General features: G+C 39.8%; 2 protein-coding genes across 7 annotated transcripts in view; both read right to left on the bottom strand.

Annotated features, from left to right (window-relative positions):
• Nucleotides 1-13,741, bottom strand: part of xrcc1 (X-ray repair complementing defective repair in Chinese hamster cells 1) — a 60,471-nt gene extending 46,730 nt beyond the window's left edge. Inside the window, exons 1-8 of one of the 3 annotated variants that reach the window (XM_057834978.1) lie at nt 13,652-13,739; nt 13,349-13,422; nt 13,157-13,249; nt 7,823-7,930; nt 4,442-4,600; nt 2,513-2,587; nt 2,307-2,418; nt 1,973-2,076 (exon numbers count right to left, since the gene is read on the bottom strand). In XM_057834978.1, the coding sequence (XP_057690961.1) occupies nt 1,973-2,076; nt 2,307-2,418; nt 2,513-2,587; nt 4,442-4,600; nt 7,823-7,930; nt 13,157-13,249; nt 13,349-13,399 (702 nt within the window). In that variant the 5' untranslated portion in view covers nt 13,400-13,422; nt 13,652-13,739. Of the gene's footprint in view, nt 1-1,972; nt 2,077-2,306; nt 2,419-2,512; nt 2,588-4,441; nt 4,601-7,822; nt 7,931-13,156; nt 13,250-13,348 lie in introns of all 3 variants that reach the window. The other 2 variants (XM_057834979.1, XM_057834977.1) reach the window with 2 other exon arrangements.
• Nucleotides 13,742-15,807: 2,066 nt separating this feature from the next.
• Nucleotides 15,808-20,645, bottom strand: part of LOC130915406 (sialoadhesin) — a 32,078-nt gene continuing 27,240 nt past the window's right edge. For all 4 annotated transcript variants that reach the window (XM_057835400.1, XM_057835401.1, XM_057835397.1 and 1 more), the window contains 3 exons: nt 19,879-19,987; nt 19,650-19,803; nt 15,808-17,703 (listed from right to left, as the gene is read on the bottom strand). In XM_057835400.1, coding sequence (XP_057691383.1) covers nt 17,563-17,703; nt 19,650-19,803; nt 19,879-19,987 — 404 coding nt within the window. In that variant the 3' untranslated portion in view covers nt 15,808-17,562. The remainder of the gene's footprint in view (nt 17,704-19,649; nt 19,804-19,878; nt 19,988-20,645) is intronic.

Below are 20,645 nucleotides of genomic sequence, written 5' to 3' on the forward strand. Positions count from 1 at the left end.
TAAAATTCTCAATACATGTTTATGTACCCTTTGTTGGCATTAACAGAGGCCAAACGTTTTCTGTAACTCTTCACATGCTTTTCACACACTGTTGCTGGTATTTTGGCCCATTCCTCCATGCAGATCTCCTCTAGAGCAGTGATGTTTTGGGACTGTCACTGGGCAGCACGGACTTTCAACTCCCTCCACAGATTTTCTGTGGGGTTGAGATCTGGAGACTGGCTTGGCCACTCCAGGACCTTGAAATGCTTCTTACGAAGCCACTCCTTTGTTGCCCCGACTGTGTGTTTGGGATCATTGTCATGCTGAAAGACCCAGCCACGTCTTATCTTCAATGCCCTTGCTGATGAAAAGGAGATTTTCACTCAAAATCTCTCGATACATGGCCCCATTCATTCTTTCCTTTACACAGATCAGTCGTCCTGGTCCCTTTGCAGAAAAACAGCCCCAAAGCATGATGTTTCCACCCCCATGCTTCAAAGTGGGTATGGTGTTCTTCCGATGCAATTCAGTATTCTTTCTCCTCCATACAAGAGAACGTGTGTTTCTACCAAAAAGTTCTATTTTGTTTTCATCTGACCATAACACATTTTCCCAGTCCTCTTCTGGATCATCCAAATGCTCTCTAGCGGACCGCAGACGGGCCTGGACGTGTATTGGCTTCAGCAGGGGGACACGTCTGGCAGTGCAGGATTTGAGTCCCTAGCGGCGCATTGTGTTACTGACAGTAGCCTTTGTTACTGTGGTCCCAGCTCTCTGTGGGTCATTCACTAGGTCCCCCCCGTGTGGTTCTGGGATTTTTGCTCACCGTTCTTGTTATCATTTTGACGCCACGGGGTGAGATATTGCAAGGAGCCCCAGATCGAGGGAGATTATCAGTGGTCTTGTATGTCTTCCATTTTCTAATAATTGCTCCCACACTTGATTTCTTTACACCAAGCGTTTTACCTATTGCAGATTCAGTCTTTCTAGCCTGGTGCAGGTCTACAATTTTGTCTCTGGAGTCCTTCGACAGCTCTTTGGTCTTGGCAATAGTGGAGTTTGGAGTCTGACTGACTGATATTGTGGACAGGTGTCTTTTATACCGATAATGAGTTAAAACAGGTGCCATTAATACAGGTAACGAGTGGAGCCGCGTTAGACCTTGTTAGAAGAAGTTAGAAGTTAGCCAGAAATCTTGCTTTTTTGTAGGTGACCAAATACTTATTTTCCACTCTAATTTGGAAATACATGATGGATGGATGGATTCTTTAAAAATCAAGCAATGTGATTTTCTGGATTTTTTCCCCCCACATTCTGTCTCTCATGGTTGAGGTTTACCCATGTTGATAATTACAGGCCTCTCTAATCTTTTCAAGTAGGAGAACTTTCACAATTGGTGGTTGACTAAATATGTATTTGCCCCACTGTAAATGTTAAAATGAAGGAAATAAATCTTGAAATAAAATTTGAAAAAATTGAATAAAAAATCAAATTAAAATGAAAAAAATAGATTAAAATTTTGAAACAAACACCTAATGTAAATGTTGAAATAAATCCTTATGAAAATAAAAAATGTTGATATAAATATCGAACTAAACATATTAAAATTGAAAAAACAATTTAAACAAATATTGAAATAATAATATTTCAATTACATATTTATTTTCATTTAACTGTGTATATATTTAACTGGTCCTCCTACCTTAACCAATGAATTAATTTTTTAAACAACATTAAGCCCGTTAGAACAGTATGAAGGTTGTTGATGTTTCCCTTAATTTCAGTGTTGTAAATGTTAATATGCCAACATGACCTTGTGGTCAATGTGAAACCAGTTCTATCACCGGCAATGGCAGCCGATGAGTTAATCAAATATTAATGCGTCACCACCATCGACAAAACTTTACAAAAATGAAGTTCATTGAAGTGCACGCTTAGAAAGCTTGTCACGACCGCCATGTGTCCCAAAATGGAGAATGATGTTTAGTACCTGTGGTGAAGCGGAAGATGATGAAGGGGTGGTTGCTGTGGCAGCTGGGCCGGCGGCTTGCAGAGTGGCAGCAGCGTAGCTCAACTTGTTACTCTGTGGTGAAGCTACATGAGGAAAACAAGTCGGATGAACAAATCAATCAGGTGCTGCATACCGATGGTGCTTGCGAAGTATATATAGAGTGATATAACTTTTTTATTTTCTTAAAACTATCATTTTCAAAATGAACATTATTCAAATCAAATACTTATTGTTTTTCAAAGTCATAAAGAGTCACATATGACTCTGGAACCGCAGCTTGCAGAGCCCCGAGCCAGCTTTTCAACACATTTACCTTTGGGGGAAGTACTGGACTTGGCGCTGAAGAAAAGACTGCCGGGTTGGATGTTGGAGCCTGAAGTGGGAGCGTCGTCTTTCACCCGGAATTGACCCAGCTTGGTCAACTTCTGCTCATCGGGCAAGAAAGGAAACCAATTAATTATGTTAAAGAAACACAGAAAGCAAAAAATAAAACAATCAAACAAATGGTGAATGTCTTACTGGTGATGTCACTGGAGGGTCATTTTTGTCTGGAGGCGAGTGGAACTTGATGAAGGCGAGGCCATATGCTATGTTCTAAAAGAGGCATTTCATATATCAGGAGTGTTACGATAATATCAATATTTGGATCCTGCACCGATTCCACAATACAGCTGTGTGGTATCTGTATTTGCATCGATACCAGCATATACAGAATACTTTTTTTTTTTTTCTTTAAAGGGACCATACGGAGTTCATCACTTTTTTACTCGCTATTGCCACCTCTGGCCTACAGCATAACTGCAGCATGTGTATGGCATGTATGCTTGTACGAGTACGAACATAAAGACATGAGTGTTTGGCCCATCAAATCAGCACCAGAAAATAAAAATACTAAGTAGCAAGTCTTACGTGGGTTTAAAAAGTGGGTTAGAAAAGTGTTTTTCACAAGTGGAGACTAGGCAGAGGCTCGCTGAAACAGCCCTGCTGTCACGGGGACGCGAACAAGCGTGTGTTCGCCAAGAGACACTATACGGAGTTCGTCACTTTTTTACTCGCTATTGTCACCTCTGCCCTAAAGCATAACTACAGCTTGTGCATGGAGTGTATGCTTGTATGAGCACGAACATAAAGACGTGAGTGTTTGGCCCACCAAATCAAACCCAGAAATGTACAAAACACTGAGTAGCAAGTCTTCTGTGGGTATAAAACTTGGGTTAGAAAAGTGCTTTTGCCAAGGAAAGACTACTCCCTATTGAAGGTATGCAAGAAGGCTTTTTTACAGGAATCTTAGTTAAAATGTAAGACCTCTGCGTACTCATCAGGGCATTGTTGGTACATGCATGGAGTAAAAAAGTATGATAAATTAACTCTAAAAATCCCGTATAGTCCATTTAATACTAAATTACTGCATACTAGAGCTGGGAATCTTTGGGCACCTAACGATTCGATTACGATTCAGAGGCTCCGATTCGATTATAAAACGATTATTGATGCACCCCCCTCCTTTTTTTTTTTTTTTTTTTTTAATGTTTTGTACATTAGTTCCAAAATAGTTCAAAAATACTCTCAGGCTAAACCAAACTACTATTTCAGTATCAAGTTAACATATAGCAGTAAACAAATATACAAAAATAACAGTAAATAAAAAAACTCCAGTCCCCATTCTGTATCAGCAGCTTTAAACTACATTCAATTAATTTAATGTTGTCAATCAACTGTTAAAGTTGTTAAAATTGCTCCTGTTATTCCATAATTTCCCTTTTGTCTACTTTCGGCATGTGAAACTTTTAAAACTATTTTAAAGATAGATTCAAGTCAATATTTTACCGATTTAGGAGTATTTTAGATAAAAAGGTAATTAGGTTTGCTTGGAAGGTTCGCTACAGCAGCCTTGCAGGGAAGTGTACTGCTTTAAGATGGCGGCCGTTTACTAAAGCCCGCATCTAGCTTTTTGTAGATGTGCTGCAACGCTACCGAATCAATGGTGCATCTAGCCCGATATAAATGATATCTATTATCCATTATGTGGATGTACTTGTAGCAGCTTTTCGGCAGCAGTCAGGTATGTTGTTGTGTTTTTTTATCTCGTGGCATGAGTTGAGCTAGAGCCGTGAGTTGAGCATTGGCATTACCCGAGGGGCCGGATAATGAGAAGCATGATGTTTAGCTACTCTCGCTCCGTTCTTCCTCATTGCGTACCGAAGAGCGCACGGCGCGCTGAGTGTGTTGTACTTCCTCTTTACTTGGCATATTTCAATAATCGGAATTTGGATGTTTGTGAATTGTTCTCGAATCTTCCACTGTCGAATCGCGAATAATCTAAGAATCGGAAATTTTGCACACCTCTACTGCATACTCACTTGAATGTGGAATTAATTGCGACCATGGCTTGGTCAGACACTGCTTAACAACCTGGTATGACAAATAACTGCATGTTGAGATCCTTACTTTACTGTAAGGCTGGCTGCAGACAATTTTCACACGGTCCCACTTCTCCTGTGCCGTACTCTTCTGCAGTTGTCCGGGTCCGAAGAAGCGTACCTTGCTCATATTCGTGCCGTTGCGGCTTTCCGTGGGCGACATAAAGGATGACGTGACCAGCAGCACCTGAAAAGGTTGAATGAATGAAGGGGTGGAAAGCACAAGGTACATTAACTTTCATGACTGTAACAGAGTATTTTTTGTAACTTGCACTTGAATTCAACATACCGTAACTTTAAGCCACATTAAAAACTAATTACATGAGTGATAGACTATTTATAATGTAGTTCTTAAAAACTAAATTAAAACAATTTAAATTATCACGAGTAGCTGTCCCATCCATTTGAACTGGGAGGGTGGCAGCGTTCATTTGCTGCCACTCCTCCCACTTCAAATGGGTGGGACGTCTAGCGCCATCGATAGCAGTCAGTTTACATGAAAAATGTAAAAATACTCTCCATTACTATCAAGAATACTGCTAAATCAAATTCACCCCATGACACCAAATTTCTTGTGACCTTTAATCATTCAACAACAAATATGTCACTATCATTACTTTTGCAAACAAATATTGTATCCCGATAAAACATTTTAATATCAGTATTTTTTATACATTTGACAAACCCCACTAAAGACATACACTGCTGGCGAAAAGTATTGGAACCCTTGCAATCCTGTCAGATAATGCTAAATTACTCCCAGAAAATGATTGCAATTACAAAATCTTTGGTAGTCATGTCGTCATTTATTTTGCTTGCAAAGAAAAAGCACAAAAGAGAATGAAAAAAAAAAAAAAAAAAAAAATCATTACCATTTTACACAAAACTCCAAAAATTGGCCAGAAAAAACTATTGGCAACCTCACCCGAATACTTGGTAGCACAACCATTAGACAACTGCGAACAACTGCTTGCGCTATCCATCAATGAGTTTCTTACAATGCACTGCTGGAATTTTAACCATTCTTCTTTGGCCAACTGCTCCAGGTCTCTGAAATTTGAAGGGGGCCTTCTCCAACCTGCCATTTTCAGATCTCTCCACAGGTGTCCATGGGATTCAGGTCTGGATTCATTGCTGGCCACTTTAGAAGTCTCCAGTGCTTTCTCTCATACCATTTTCTAGTTCTTTCCCTTGACCTCTGAGGGAGACCCAGCTTTCTCACACTGGGCCCTACATTATGCTGCAAAATTTGTTGGTAGTCTTCAGACAGCCATGCACAAGGTCAAGCAGTCCAGTGCAGTGCCAGAGGCAGCAAAGCAAACAAAAACATCTTTTCTTTGAAGGCCTCATTTTTTCCCCCATGTAAATTCTGTTGATGCCTTTTCCCAAAAAGCTCTACTTATGTCTTTTTGGCATTCTCAGGTAAGTTTTGGAAAACTCCAGCCTGGCTTGTTTATGTCTCTGTTCCTAGGTATCCTACCACAGAGTCCCTTTTCATTCAGATGCCGACGGATAGTACGGGTTGACACTGTTGTACCCTCGGACCGCAGGACAGCTTGAACTTGTTTGTAGAGGTTCTTTATCCACCATCCGCACAATCTTTCGTTGAAATCTCTATTCAATTTTTCTTTTCCGTCCACATATAGGGAGGGTACACTTATTGATGACATTGCGCACGGTAGACACAGGAACATTCAGGTCTTTGGAGATGGACTTGTAGCCTTGAGATTGCCCATGCTTCCTCACAATTTTGGTTCTCCAGTCCTCAGACAGTTCTTTGGCCTTCTTTCATTTCTCTATACTCAATGTGGTACACACAAGGACACAGGTTGAGTCCACTTTAATCCATTTTAACTGGCTGCAAGTGTTTAGTGATTTAGTGCAAGTGATTTAGTTATTGCCACCACCTGTTATGTGCCACAGGTAAATAACAGGTGCTGTTAATAACACAAATTAGAGAAGCATCACATTATTTTTCAAAGGGTGCCAATACTTTTGTCTGGCCCATTTTTGGAGTTTTGTGTAAAATGATAATGATTTCATTTTTTCCCCCCATTGTCTTTTGTGTTTTTTCATTGCAAGCAAAATAAATGAAGATATTATTACCAAAGCATTTGTAATCACAATCATTTTCTGGGAAAATTTGAGCATTATATGACAGAATTGCAGGGGTGCCAATATTTTAAGCCAGCAGGGTACAAAAAAACAAAAAGTAACTCACTGAAAATTGACTTGAAAACTTACATAGGCCTTGTTCAGACTCGATTTTTAGCCCATCCAGATTGAAACTGGATGGCCCTCTTGCAGTTTGAACAATCACAGACAGATTGAAACCATATACGGGAGGTAGATTCATATCAGATGCGGACAAGATGCTTCTCAGTCTGAACAACTCAGCACTGCAGATTTTTTTTTACACCAGTAATTTTACCCAAGTAAAATTTTATCAATGTAAAACTACTTTGGTTTGAGGGGATTTTTTTGGTTCATTTTCCACCATTTATAGACTGAGATTAGCCAACAAGTAGAGGCGGTCAAAATTTCCGGTTCTTAGATTATTCGCGATTCGGCCGTGGAAGATTCGAGAACGATTCACAAACATCCAAATTCCGATTATAGAATTATACCAGGTAAAGTGGAAATAAAACGCAGTCAGCGCGGTCTTCGGGATGCAATGAGGAACGGATCGAGAGTAAATATCATGTGCAGCTAATGCCGCTAGGTAAAAAAAAAAACACAATAATACCTGACTGCGGCCGTCAGCCGCTACAAACAGCGTCCATTTGCTAGTTGCTACAAACATACGGCAACATACGGCTATGGTAGATATCACATATATCTAGACTAGATGTGAAATGACAGACTTTCCCGCGCTAGTAAACAGGCGCCATCTTAAAGCAGTAGACTTCTCTAGAAGGCTCTGTTGTAGAGAACCTAATTACTTTTTATCTAAAATACTCCTAAATCGGCAAAATCTTGACTTGAATCTATCTTTAAATGATGAAACCGTTTTAAAACTTTCACATGTCGAAAGTAGACATGAGGGAAATTATGGAATAACGGTCGCAATTTTAACAACTTTAACGGTTGATTCTAAATTAATTGTATGTAGTTTAAAGCTGCTGATACAGAATGGGGACTTGAGTATTTTATTTATTGTTTTTAACCGGTAACTTGATACTAAAATAGCAGTTTGGTTTATTTAGCCTGAGAGGATTTTTGAACAATTTTGGAACAAATATACAAAACATAAAAAAAAAAAATTTTAAATTGGGGGGACGGGGGCATCAATAATCGATTTATAATCGAATCAAAGTCTCTGAATCGTAATTGTAATCGAATCGTTAGGTGCCCAAAGATTCCCACCTCTACCAACAAGTGTGGGAAGGGATGCCATTTAAGTGGCTACCTCGTAGTCCTGGTCTCGGACGGAGGAAGAGTTCCCCACCAGAACCTCGACGAACGCTGAGCCTTCATTACCAATGTCGATGCTGTGCACTTGCTCCTCTTTCTCAAACTAGGGATGGCAGAAGTGAGAGAAGAGAGGGAAAAGGTGAAATTTAACACAAAAGCAAATTTGTCTGAGAATGCGGATTTTCAGTGCCATTGACATCACACTGATTGGGAGGTCTATCACATTAAAAACCTTACAAACTGGCTAGAAAAAATGAATAGAAAATCACACTATTAATGTACTTTGATTCATTCAAAAGAAAAGAACAGAAAATATCACTTGAATGATGACTTTTTATAAAGTTGCCTTGTGGATAAACAGATACTTTGTTTGCCAGGCTAAGAGCAGCCAACCTTGGTGTATGATTAGCAGTGATGTGTTTAGGCTTTACAATTTGTGATCAAAAGCAAGTACATCGTAATATGCCTTGTAAGATATGCAGACAATGAGAAGCTGCATCCATGTACAAAAGGTCACCGTATTCATTCATTCATTCAAGTGCAGAAAAAAATTACAGCCGTTTTTATCTGGCGTTAAAGTAGAAACAAGTCTTATTTCTTTGGGTTTCAGGGTCTCTTAGGATGGGACAAAAGTGAGATCTTTCCATTGTTATAATTCATGGTCAACTGTGAAAGCTAGTTGAGGTAAATGTAAAAAAGTTAATATTCTGTGAGTGAGCTTTTGAGATGGAGCGACGAGCACAAAAAGGAATGTCATTTGACCACAAGGGTTTAATTCACCATGTGAAATGTGAAATTTTCTTTCTTTTCGCTTTGAAGAAAATGTTTTTTACACATATAATGTAACACTTAGCGACTTTACATGAAATAAAATACATTCTCCCTCCATTTGTGCACAATACATGCAAGCATCTACAGGTTCAAAAACAAAGCGGTGGGAAAATTCTATAGTGATCTACTCGGAATGTTGTACAAACAACTGGACATTTGAAAATATGAACAGATTCATTAAGTGTTATACACTGATATTTATCAGTTTCCTAGTTATTGTGACACAAAAACATGATTAATATTAAAGGTAATTTACTTATATTTGTCATTTTAGGGTGCAATGATCCATCACTTATCGATGTTAATGGGGAGTAGAACTAACCGCATGAAGTGAAAACCGCGGAGTAGCTTCACCCCCCCATTTTTAACATACAATTTTTGTGTATACAGTGGGGCAAATAGGTATTTAGTCAACCACCAATTGTGCAAGTTCTCCCACTTGAAAAGATTAGAGAGGCCTATAATTGTCAACATGGGTAAACCTCAACCATGAGACAGAATGTGGAAAAAAAACAGAAAATCACATTGTTTGATTTTTAAAGAATTTATTTCCAAATTACAGTGAAAAATAAGTATTTGGTCACCAACAAACAAGCAAGATTTCTGGCTGTCAAAGATGTCTAACTTCTTCTAAGAAGGTCTAACGAGGCTCCACTCGTTACCTGTATTAATGGCACCTGTTTTAACTTATTATCGGTATAAAAGACACCTGTCCTCAACCTCAGTCAGTCACACTCCAAACTCCACTATGGCCAGGATCAAAGAGCTGTCGAAGGACACCAGAGACAAAATTGTAGACCTGCACCAGGCTGGGAAGAATGAATCTGCAATGGGTAAAACGCTTAGTGTGAAGAAATCAACTGTGGGAGCAATTATTAGAAAGTGGAAGACATACAAGACCACTGATAATCTCCTTTGATCTGGGGCTCCATGCACGATCTCACCCTGTGGCATCAAAATGATAAGAAGTACGGTGAGCAAAAATCCCAGAACCACACATGGGGACCGAGTGAATGACCTACAGAGAGCTGGGACCACAGTAACAAAGGCTACTATCAGTAACACAATGCGCCGCCAGGGACTCAAATCCTGCACTGCCAGACGTGTCCCCCTGCTGAAGAAAGTACACGTCTAGGCCCTTCTGCGGTTCGCTAGAGAGCATTTGAATGATTCAAAAGAGGACTGGGAGAATGTGTTATGGTCAGATGAAACCAAAATAGAACTTTTTGGTAGAAATACAGGTTCTTGTGTTTGGCGGAGAAAGAGTACTGAATTGCATCTGAAGAACACCATACCCACTGTGAAGCGTGGGGGTGGAAACATCATGCTTTGGGGCTGTTTTTCTGCAAAGGGACCAGGACGACTGATCTGTGTAGAGGAAAGAATGAAGGTGCCATGTATCGAGAGATTTGGAGTGAAAATCTCCTTCCACCAGCAAGGGCATTGAAGATGAGACGTGGCTGGGTCTTTCAGCATGACAATGATCCCAAACACACAGCCAGGGCAACAAAGGAGTGGCTTCGTAAGAAGCATTTCAAGGTCCTGGAGTGGCCTAGCCAGTCTCCAGATCTCAACCCCATAGAAAATCTGTGCAGGGAGTTGAAAGTCCGTGTTGCCCAATGACAGCCCCAAAACATCACCGCTCTAGAGGAGATCTGCATGGAGTGATGGGCCAAAATACCAGCAACAGTGTGTGAAAAGCTTCAGAAAACGTCTGGCCTCCGTTATTGCCAACAAAGGGTACATAACAAAGTATTGAGATGAACTTTTGGTATTGACCAAATACTATTTTTCTACCATGATTTGCAAATAAATTCTTTAAAAATCAAACAACATGATTTTCTGTTTTTTTTTCCACATTCTGTCTCTCATGGTTGAGGTTTACCTATGTTGACAATTACAGGCCTCTCTAATATTTTCAGGTGGGAGAACTTGCACAATTAGTGGTTGACTAAATACTTATTTGCCCCACTCTATCCCATAATGCCTAGCACGGCTTACGTCACTGACATCTAGCGCTGCTAGCCGAGGCAAAAATCTATAAAAGTTTACAATCATTGGCAGAGTAACGATGTTACACCAAAAGGGATTTTACAGATCATACCAGTATAAAGCTCCAACAGAAGTAAACAGCAGCTGAAAGGTTTAGAAAGTGTACATACCAATAGCTTGTGAGCTCCTGTCGTGACAAAGACTTGTTTGTGAATTAGAATTGACAGTTGACGCCATGACAAAGACATTCTGTGACTTTTGTATTCAAAGTACAATAAAGGTATTTTTGACTTACTTTTAGGTTAATTATCCAGGGTGTCCATCAAGTCTCTTTACCATTTAAAAAATTTATTAAAAATGCAATTGATTACAGATATTTTATTCAGATTTGTTCTCTTGTATTCAGTGTTTATTGAAGTTTTTTTTTTTTTACCTTTTTTAATACACTTCTACATGGGCACCATTAGTTGCACGAAGCACATCAAGACGGTACTCGATTTCGTGCCATGTTCGCTGTAGCGTAGCCTCATCAGTTGTGGCAATGGCATCAATAATCCTTCGCTGAAGTTCAGTAATGTGTAAAATGATGGTTGGTTGAAGTTTATTCAGTTGTGGTGCCACGTATTCAGTTAAAAGGACCTTTTAACAATCATTTTTCAGCAAGATGGTGCACCAACACATTGGGGGCTGCATGTTCGTGGGTTCCTCAATCAAACATTTCCAGACCAGTGGATTGGAAGGGACGGGCCAATTCCTTGGCCGCCACGTTCACCAGATATCACTCCACTGGACTTCTTTCTATGGGGCTATGTTAAAGATATCGTGTATCAAACAAAGATAAGGGACATTACTGACCTTAAGCGATGGATCACTGATGCCATTGCCACAATTAATGAGGCTATGCTACAGAAAACATGGCAAGAAATCGAGTACAGTCTTGATGTGCTTCGTGCAACTAATGATGCCCATGTAGAAGTGTATTAAAAGAGGTAAAAAAAAAAAACTTCAATAAACTGAACTAAATAACTGAATTACTCCATAGTAAAAGTAACTAGTTACCAGGGAAAGTAATTATTTCCATTACTTTAAAAAGAAGTTGTTGTATGTCTAAGAATTTGAAATTTTCTGAGCAGTATTCGAGTCAGTTGAATAGAGAAGAACAGACAGGTAGTTGTGTTATAGAACCTTGTAATATTTATTGCACCTCACCAGCAACAGATTTATCCTACACTTGAAGTGCAACAAAAATAAACAGTAAACAATATAATAAAATAACAATCAACAGTAAACAATATAAAGTGAGTTTAATCAATAAAATCTAACTCTCGCAACCTGAGACAACTGGTCAAGTAGACCTAGCCTACTTTACTTCAAGTATTTTGACTTGAAATAGTGTTTATATCGCCACCTCGTAAAGGACAAATTTTCCTCTGAATGCTCTGCCATCATATCCCTCTGCATCTGTTTTGCGTGTGTGTGTTTGCCGCACGCGCTGTTCCGGTTTGTGTGTGAAAACACCGGCTCTGATTGGCTTACCATGACACATGACTCTAACCCTCAGCCAATCACAATCACTTCCATCGCATCTATCCAGGTGGTGCATTCAGGTAGCCTCGTCCCCCTACTCCTCCCGTCACCCTCAAAGCGTCTGCCGTCCTCAGGATGGAAGCAGCAATTTTGCTGGCTGACAGTGGGGGATGGGAACGAGGCTAGCATTCAGGTGTAGCAAACACAGAAACGTTAGCAAGCTTTGGAAAGCACTAATTGAATGAGCAGGGACAAACAGCCTGGAGTCATAAGAAGTACGTGCTGTAATATTCTGATACAGAATTATCTAAGGCACCCTAAAGTGCACACAGCGCCAATATTGTTTTGCTCACATCATGCGGGAATGAGTTAGAGACACGGCCTGCCGAGAGCCATACGTTTGTGTTAATGTTGAAGTTATATGTGCTACTAAAGAAACAGAGTGCCAGCACGTCCTGTGTGGTATATCTTTGCTAAGAAAAAGCGCAAAACAAAACACGTGCGCTATTCTCGAACCTGAACGCACCCAAAGTCTTGGATGACAAACAAACAGAGCAGCCTCGCTACTGCTGGTAGTTTTTTCAATTTATTCAGAGTAAGTAACGCACCGCTTTTGACCGTCAGTAATGGTAACGGCGGAAAAAATAATTAGATTACCCCGTTGCTAAAAAAATAACGCCGTTACGTAACGGCATTATTCCCAACACTGGTTATATATAGTCGAATCGTCTCAAAATATGATTCTAATTTTAAAAAATAATGCTATTTAAGACTTCTCCTGTCGTACGCACTTTATTGAAAATGAATCAAAATTAGATTAAGGTTATTTATTTTAATTTTTCATTTCTTCCTCTTCTAGCTCCTGCTCGCAACTCGAGGTACCGTTATAATCCGGCCGGTGATTGCCATGGCAATCATATCATTCGCAGGAAGTGACGAAACAAAGACATCAAGAGAAGGTGGAGCACAAATATCCCACCTGCAGAATCACTGAAGTCTGCTTCTCCCCTGGTCGGGCAGCTTTCCACTTTCTGTACGTGTCCGCACTCAGCAAATTATCTGCCTTGTGGGTCTGTTGTTTTCCACGAGGAAGACATGTTCATGTTTATACAAAACAACTCTCCACCAGTTACATGAAGGTTCAACGACAAAAGCTTGACGAATTACTTACATTGTCCTCGGTGCTACACGACACGACGTGCTGGAGTTTGATTACCGGCATTGTTGACACTTTAAAATCCACTCCTACGTGCAAATAAACGCCTTTTACAGTAGTAACGTTTAGTGTTAATCACCAGATGTACATCCGCGTGGGAAAACAGAACTTTGACCGCAGGAAATCGTCTCCTACTATGGAGTTAGCATGCTAGCAAACAAAAGGGAGAGTAAACTTTTTATATCCAGATAAACAAAAATAATGTCACGGGATGCAAACTCACTATTAAATTGTCATTCAGTTAGCACACTTGCTTACTTTTAACAGTCGATTATTCATGAATATTGTGAACGGTAAATAGTGGAGAAATCATTTTCCCACCGAAAGCTGCGTGTTATTGTGACGCCTTTTCCGGAAAATCTAGCCAATCAGATGGCGGTATATCTTCTTCTTGTATTATATTATTGCGTGTGACCGGTATGCTAATTACTGCCACTACATGGATGAACAACGCATTGTAAGGCTAAATAGCTAATCAAGATTGGAGTTAAAAACAACAACAACAACCTAACAACAACAAAAATGTTGACGAACTATAGTTGTTGAGTATTATTTTCTTATTTCTTAGACACAGTGTTGTTTTTGGCAGTCCTTTTAAATTTCATCTTAGTCTTTTGAATGAGAACACTTATTACTTTTTAGTCACATTTTAGTCATCTCAAAATGTGTTTGTCTTCGTCTAGTTTTAGTCGAAGTTTACTAAAAATGTTTTCGTCTGTAAAATTAAAAAATAAAGGTTTCCACCAATTGCGAATGGACATTGACAGACTAGCACATATTGAAGCGTCTGCAAGGACAACGCCAACTTCCTGGTGATAATCAGTGTTGGGCACGTTACTTTAAAAAAGTAATTAGTTACTTTTTGGAAGAAGTAGTGAGTAATGTAACTGAGTAACTGAATTACTCTATAGTAAAAGTAACTAGTTACCAGGGAAAGTAACTATTTCAGTTACTTAAAAAAAAACTTGTATGTCAAAGAATTTGAAATTTTCTGAGCAGTATTCGAGTCAGTGGAATAGAGAAGAACAGACAGGTAGTTAACTTGTTAGGTGCTTCAGCAGATTTGAATTGCTTACCACAGATGTTGACAAAAACTTTGCCCCGGGACATAAATTACACATTAAATGCAGGTTCTTTCCTTTAATTTCGACAAACTTGAAATAGTGTCTATATCTCCACCTCTTAAAGGACAAATTTTCTTCTGATTGCTCTGCCATCCCGACCCTGTGCATCTGTTTTGCGTGTGTGTGTTTGCCGCACGTGCTGTTCCGGTTTGCTTGTGAAATCACCGGCTCTGATTGGCTTACCACGACACATGACTCTAACCCTCAGCCAATCACAATCACTTCCATCGCATCTCTCGAGGGGCTGCATTCAGGTAGGCTCGTTTCCCGACAATTCACGTAACCTTCAAAGCGTCTGCCGTCCTCAAGATGGAAGCAGAATTATTGCTGGCTGACAGTAGGAGATGGGAACGAGGCTAGCATCAAGTGTAGCAAACACAGAAACGTTACCAAACTTTGGAAAGTATTGTCTAATTGAATGAGCAGGGACAAACAGCTTGGAGTCAGAAGTACGTGCGCTATTCTCGAACCTGAACGCACCCCAAGTCTTGGATGACAAATCAACAGAGCAGAGAGTCGACTCGACATGGCTGGTAATTTCTTCAATTTATTCAGAGTAAGTAACGCACCACTTTTGACCGACAGTAACGGTAACGGCGTTGTAACGGCGGAAAAAGTAATTAGTTAGATTACCCCGTTACTGAAAAAAATAACGCCGTTACGTAACGGCGTTATTTATTACGGCGTTACTCCCAACACTGGTGATAATACACACTCAGCAGGAAATAGTACATTATTTTCAATCAATTATACTCACCTGGACTCCACGTACTGTATGTAAAAAAAAAATGTCCAAGAGTTTAAGAGGAGGAATGCTAACTCGAATGCAATGCTCACGTGACGAGTTACATTTAGTGTGTGATAATCACTCAACACAGACATTGAAAGGCGAAAGCAACATTGTATATTGTCTCTGGCCAAGATAAGAAAATAAATCTTACCATGTGTGCAAGCCTGGAGATTGGATAGGACACTGCATGCTACACGTCACGTTAACGACACTTAAATTATCCCACATTCTGAACATGTCACGGAAATTATTGCGCATTTTTGTCTCGTTCGCGTCTCGGCAGATGAAAACTGGCCTTTTTCTTGTTATATTTTAGTCTCCCAATACACGATTTTAGCTCATTATCATCTCGTCATCGTGATGACAAAATGTTTCGTTGACGAACTACCGGTATTTTCGTTTTAGTCATCGTTGACGAAAACAACACTGCTTAGACAATATAATAAAAACATGGAATTCAAAGAGTATAACGTTTTTATTTAATTATAGTGGACCTAGAAGCAAAACAGGAGTTTTATAGACCAAGGTTAAAGGAGGTCACTGCAAAGAATCGAAATGTCATCTACATGTAAATGGAAAAAGGTATAGGAGTTGGAAAAATAAAAGTGCCTGTATTGTACTTTGTGCCAGTTCAGTTCTCTGGTAAACCATTTTCTAGCTGTGTTGGAAAATTGCTTCATATTTTATATTCATATGCTGTTTGTATACAGCCCATAACAAAAATAGCTGAAGCAAATGTTTTTAAATGATATTGTATTATTGATTTTGGTAAAAAAAAAAAAAAATGTAAAAAATTTTTTCAATGATTTTCATCTCTGAATCAATATTGTCCTTTTTCTGGTTATAATAAATTATTAGTAAAAAAAACACCTGTATTTTTTAGTATGAAAGAATACTTTTATTTATTAATCAATGCAGTTATTTCCCTGGTCACTTTTGATTAAATTGCTTAAATGTAGAATCATTTTCATTAATTGAATTTTCGATCGCTGCCAGCCACCCCCCATTGTGAAATTAGATTGGACATTCTTTGACGTCCCTGGCAGCTAAATATGATGACTAAATGCCAGTCATCCCAGTTGAGGTGGATTGATTGTCTGCCACTGTCATTGGCAGTGAACTAAAAAAAAACATGGTTATTTTGTCATGAAAAATCTGAAATTTCAAACCGTTTATTGTTTTGTTTGTATTTTAAACACTAAAAAATTCTTGCTTCAAAATAACCAAGTAGTGATCCCTCGTTTTCACGGTTGATGGGGACCATCTCCCCCCGCACCGCCCGATAATCAAAATCCGCGAAGTAGAGGTGTAGCCAATTTATATTAAAAAAAAAAAATGGGGGGGGGGTGTTCAGAGTATTTATTCAGATTTAGCATTGGACAGAGATACATATAATACATGATTTTCCCCAAAGTATAATTCTTTATTAAATTCTTCATTGAGTAAGTCCTTTCAAATCAACTCAAGCTGCTTGGAACAGCACACGACACAACACAATGAGTTGCCCTAGCGAGTCAGTGACTACAGCCAACGTTTAAAAAGTTGAACAAGACGGCGGGCTTTGAAAAGTAATTGCCTGGCCACTTCAAAGCAGCTCCCGTGTCACTCATCGTTTACATTAACAAGCTGCAGCTGCCTGGTGAGAAAGAACCAGTTTAGGAGGGAGAGTGAGAGGCTGTACGTGATCGGATGGGACAACTCTATAAAATCCAGCATTTTTTTTTCATCGAAAAAAAATCCGCGATGGACTGAGGGCGCGATGTTTGAAGCACGAAGTAATGAGGGATCACTGTCTTACAATCATTGTAATGATTCCCCTACTTTTGACAACTTTTCCCATGCCATTTAAAATTTCATTCAACTTTTATAGCTTCTCTTAGTTATGACTCAATCTTGTTTTTATCGTATTACTAATTATCTTTTTATGTGACATTTTAAAGCTAAACTACATCTCATTACATCCATTACTTTTCTACGATTATTACAAAAAGGGTGCAAGGTCTTGGTTCAAGCAACAAAAAACTGCAATATCAATGTAATCTACTTTTGTCATAAATCCAATAAAGTTATTTTTATGTCTGCCCGCCTCCTGAGGAACATAAAATGTCTTCACAAGAATCCATTTGTGTGCACATGAGCAGACAAGATCAAATCAAAGAAGACAAAGGAGCCATCAAAGCTTTCCGTCTGTCACATAAATAAAATGGAGTACAGAGAAATGTCAGGGGGTCATCATCAACCTTCAGTGAAGAGTTTTAGAGGATCTCCAAGTAGATGGCTGATTCTGGATCAGCAGCAGGGGCACCGCGCTCCTCTCTAGGAGGGATATGAGTGTCTACGGCTCCAGGCGGACCCCCCCGCCTTCTCTCACCGCCTCTTCTGCCCATCCGGCGCGCCTTTGGATTGAAAGATGATCACAGTGTGTCGTACTGCATTTAAGTGAGTAAAGGTAATATTGTATTTCTGTATACAAAACAGATGAAATATCGGACAATACAGAAAGCATATAATATTGACTGTTCTTTTATTTTAAAAAAATCTCCATCAAATGTGGCATATGCAGTGGGGCAAATAAGTATTTAGTCAACCACTAATTGTGCAAGTTCTCCCACTTGAAAATATTAGAGAGGCCTGTAATTGTCAACATAGGTAAAACTCAACCATGAGAGACAGAATGTGGGAAAAAAAAAAAACCCAGAAAATCACAGTTTGATTTTTAAAGAATTTATTTGCAAATCATGGTGGAAAATAAGTATTTGTCCAATACCAAAAGTTCATTTTAATACTTTGTTATGTACCCTTTGTTGGCAATACGTTTTCTGTAACTCTTCACAAGCACTTTTGCTGGTATTTTGGCCCATTCCTCCATGCAGATCTCCTCTAGAGCAGTGATGTTTTGGGACTGTCGTTGGGCAACACGGACTTTCAACTCCCTCCACAGATGGGGTTGAGATCTGGAGACTGGCTAGGCCACTCCAGGACCTTGAAATGCTTCTTACGAAGCCACTCCTTTGTTGCCCTGGCTGTGTGTTTGGGATCATTGTCATGCTGAAAGACCCAGGCATGTCTCATCTTCAATTCCCTTGCTGATTGAAGGAGATTTTCACTCAAAATCTCTCAAAACATGGCGAGATGTTCAGGAGATGTGCAGGATTTGAGTCCCTGGCGGCGCATTTTGTTACTGATAGTAGCCTTTGTTACTGTGGTCCCAGCTCTCTGTAGGTCATTCACTAGCCCCCCCCCCGTGTGGTTCTGGGATTTTTGCTCACCGTTCTTGTTATCATTTTGACGCCACAGGGTGAGATCTTGCATGCAGCCCCAGATCGAGGGAGATGATCAGTGGTCTTGTATGTTCTCCATTTTCTAATAATTGCTCCTACGGTTGATTTCTTTACACCAAGCGTTTTACCTATTGCAGATTCATTCTTCCCAGCCTGGTGCAGGTCTACAATTTTGTCTCTGGTGTCCTTCGACAGCTCTTTGGTCTTGGCCATAGTGGAGTTTGAAGTGTGACTGACTGAAGTTGTGGACAGGTTTCTGTTAAACCGATACTGAGTTAAAACAGGTGCCATTAATATAGGTAACGAGTGGAGCCTCGTTAGACCTTCTTCATTCCATTTATCGCGCAGTATGTAAAAATGAAGACGGTAATTTTCCTGGTGCAATTTATCGCCTCCTGTGCATGCGTGCGCGCGTGACACACGCGCTTGCGGCAGATGTGTGGCAGACGTGCTTGACAGCGCTGTTTAAAGTTCAGCTTCCTTGTGCCACTCTATTGCCGCAATAATATCGCATATCACAATAATTTATGAGATAATTTATCGCTCACTAAAATTTGTTATCGCGACAGGCCTAGTAACGAGTGAAGCCATGTTAGACCTCGTTAGACCTCGTCAGAAGAAGTTAGACCTCTTTGACAGCCAGAAATCTTGCTTGTTTGTAGGTGACCAAATACTTATTTTCCACTCTAATTTGGAAATAGATTTACCCAGGTTTACCCATGTTGACAATTACAGGCCTCTCTAATCTTTTCAAGTAGGAGAACTTGCACAATTTGTGGTTGACTAAATACTTATTTGCCCCACTGTAACAAGGAGATGCCCTATCCTCACTGCTGTTCTGCATAGGCTTGAACCCCCTCAGCCTATTGATCAACAAGACTGAATATGGATACCGACTGAACAATGGGGCCACAAACAGTCACCTCTTCCACATGGATGACATCAATCTATACGCTACGAGCGAGCGAGACATCGACTTGGACTGGAGAAATGTGGCCGAACGGTGCCAAAGAGAGGGAAGGTCTCACCGCGTAGGAAGGAATTGCAGAACACCTGTGTACCTGTTTGTTCCGAACGAAGCGCGGCGTGCAGTTCTGGTAGAGTAGCTGATAACTTCCGTTGGTGTACACGTGACTGACCTCCGAGCAGTTGATGTAGACCGGCATGCGGGTCTGGCAGGGTCCAACTCCGGCAAGACGTTCACTCAGCATGCGTCTGACAGGAAGGACATGTACAAGACATCAAAGCATGTACTCCAAATCTAAGAGAATGCTCAAGTTAACGACTTACTTGCTCGACTTCTTTCGACAGCAGCAGATGATAACGATCACGGTCAGCGAGATGGTGAACAAGATGACGGTGATGGCAGGGATCAAGAGCCATGGCAGAAGCCAGAAGTCTGCACGAAAAAAGTCTTTTGAGTGTACTTGAATTGAATGTACAGTATATGGATCAATATTGGTTAATCACGGCATCACATTCCTTTTAGCACAGCTCTATCTAGGGGATGCATAACGCAACCCCAACCACTACTACTACGCCTTATAATACGCTGCACCCTGCATATGAAAACAGTTTTAAAATAGGACATTCATTGAAGGTGCGCCTTATACTCTGACGCGCCTAAAAGTGCGGAAAATATTTGGAAAATAATAGCATGGCAAGGATTTAATTGGTAGACTTTACCCAAAACAAAACATTATGTTTCAATACTCAAAAAATGAATGTATTTTCCAGACTATAAGTCAGTATTTTTTTCATTGTTTGTCGGAGAGAGTATCTCATACTCTGGAGCGATTTAAGTATGAAATTATTAACAGATTATTATATCATTGTTGCTTGTTAGCATGTTCTTTATGCTATATTTATCTGAATAACTATCCATAGCTATGTTACATTGAGGCAAGGTAAATTTATTTGTATAGCACAATTCAACACAAGGCAATTCAAAGTGCTTTCCATCACATGAAGATCCACGAGCAGAGATAAAATGATTCATAAAAATCACATTACATCAAAAGAAAGTTAAAACAAAGACAATTGAAAGAGGAAATAAA

Source organism: Corythoichthys intestinalis, chromosome 4, assembly GCF_030265065.1.
Source record: "Corythoichthys intestinalis isolate RoL2023-P3 chromosome 4, ASM3026506v1, whole genome shotgun sequence".
NCBI lineage: Eukaryota > Metazoa > Chordata > Actinopteri > Syngnathiformes > Syngnathidae > Corythoichthys > Corythoichthys intestinalis.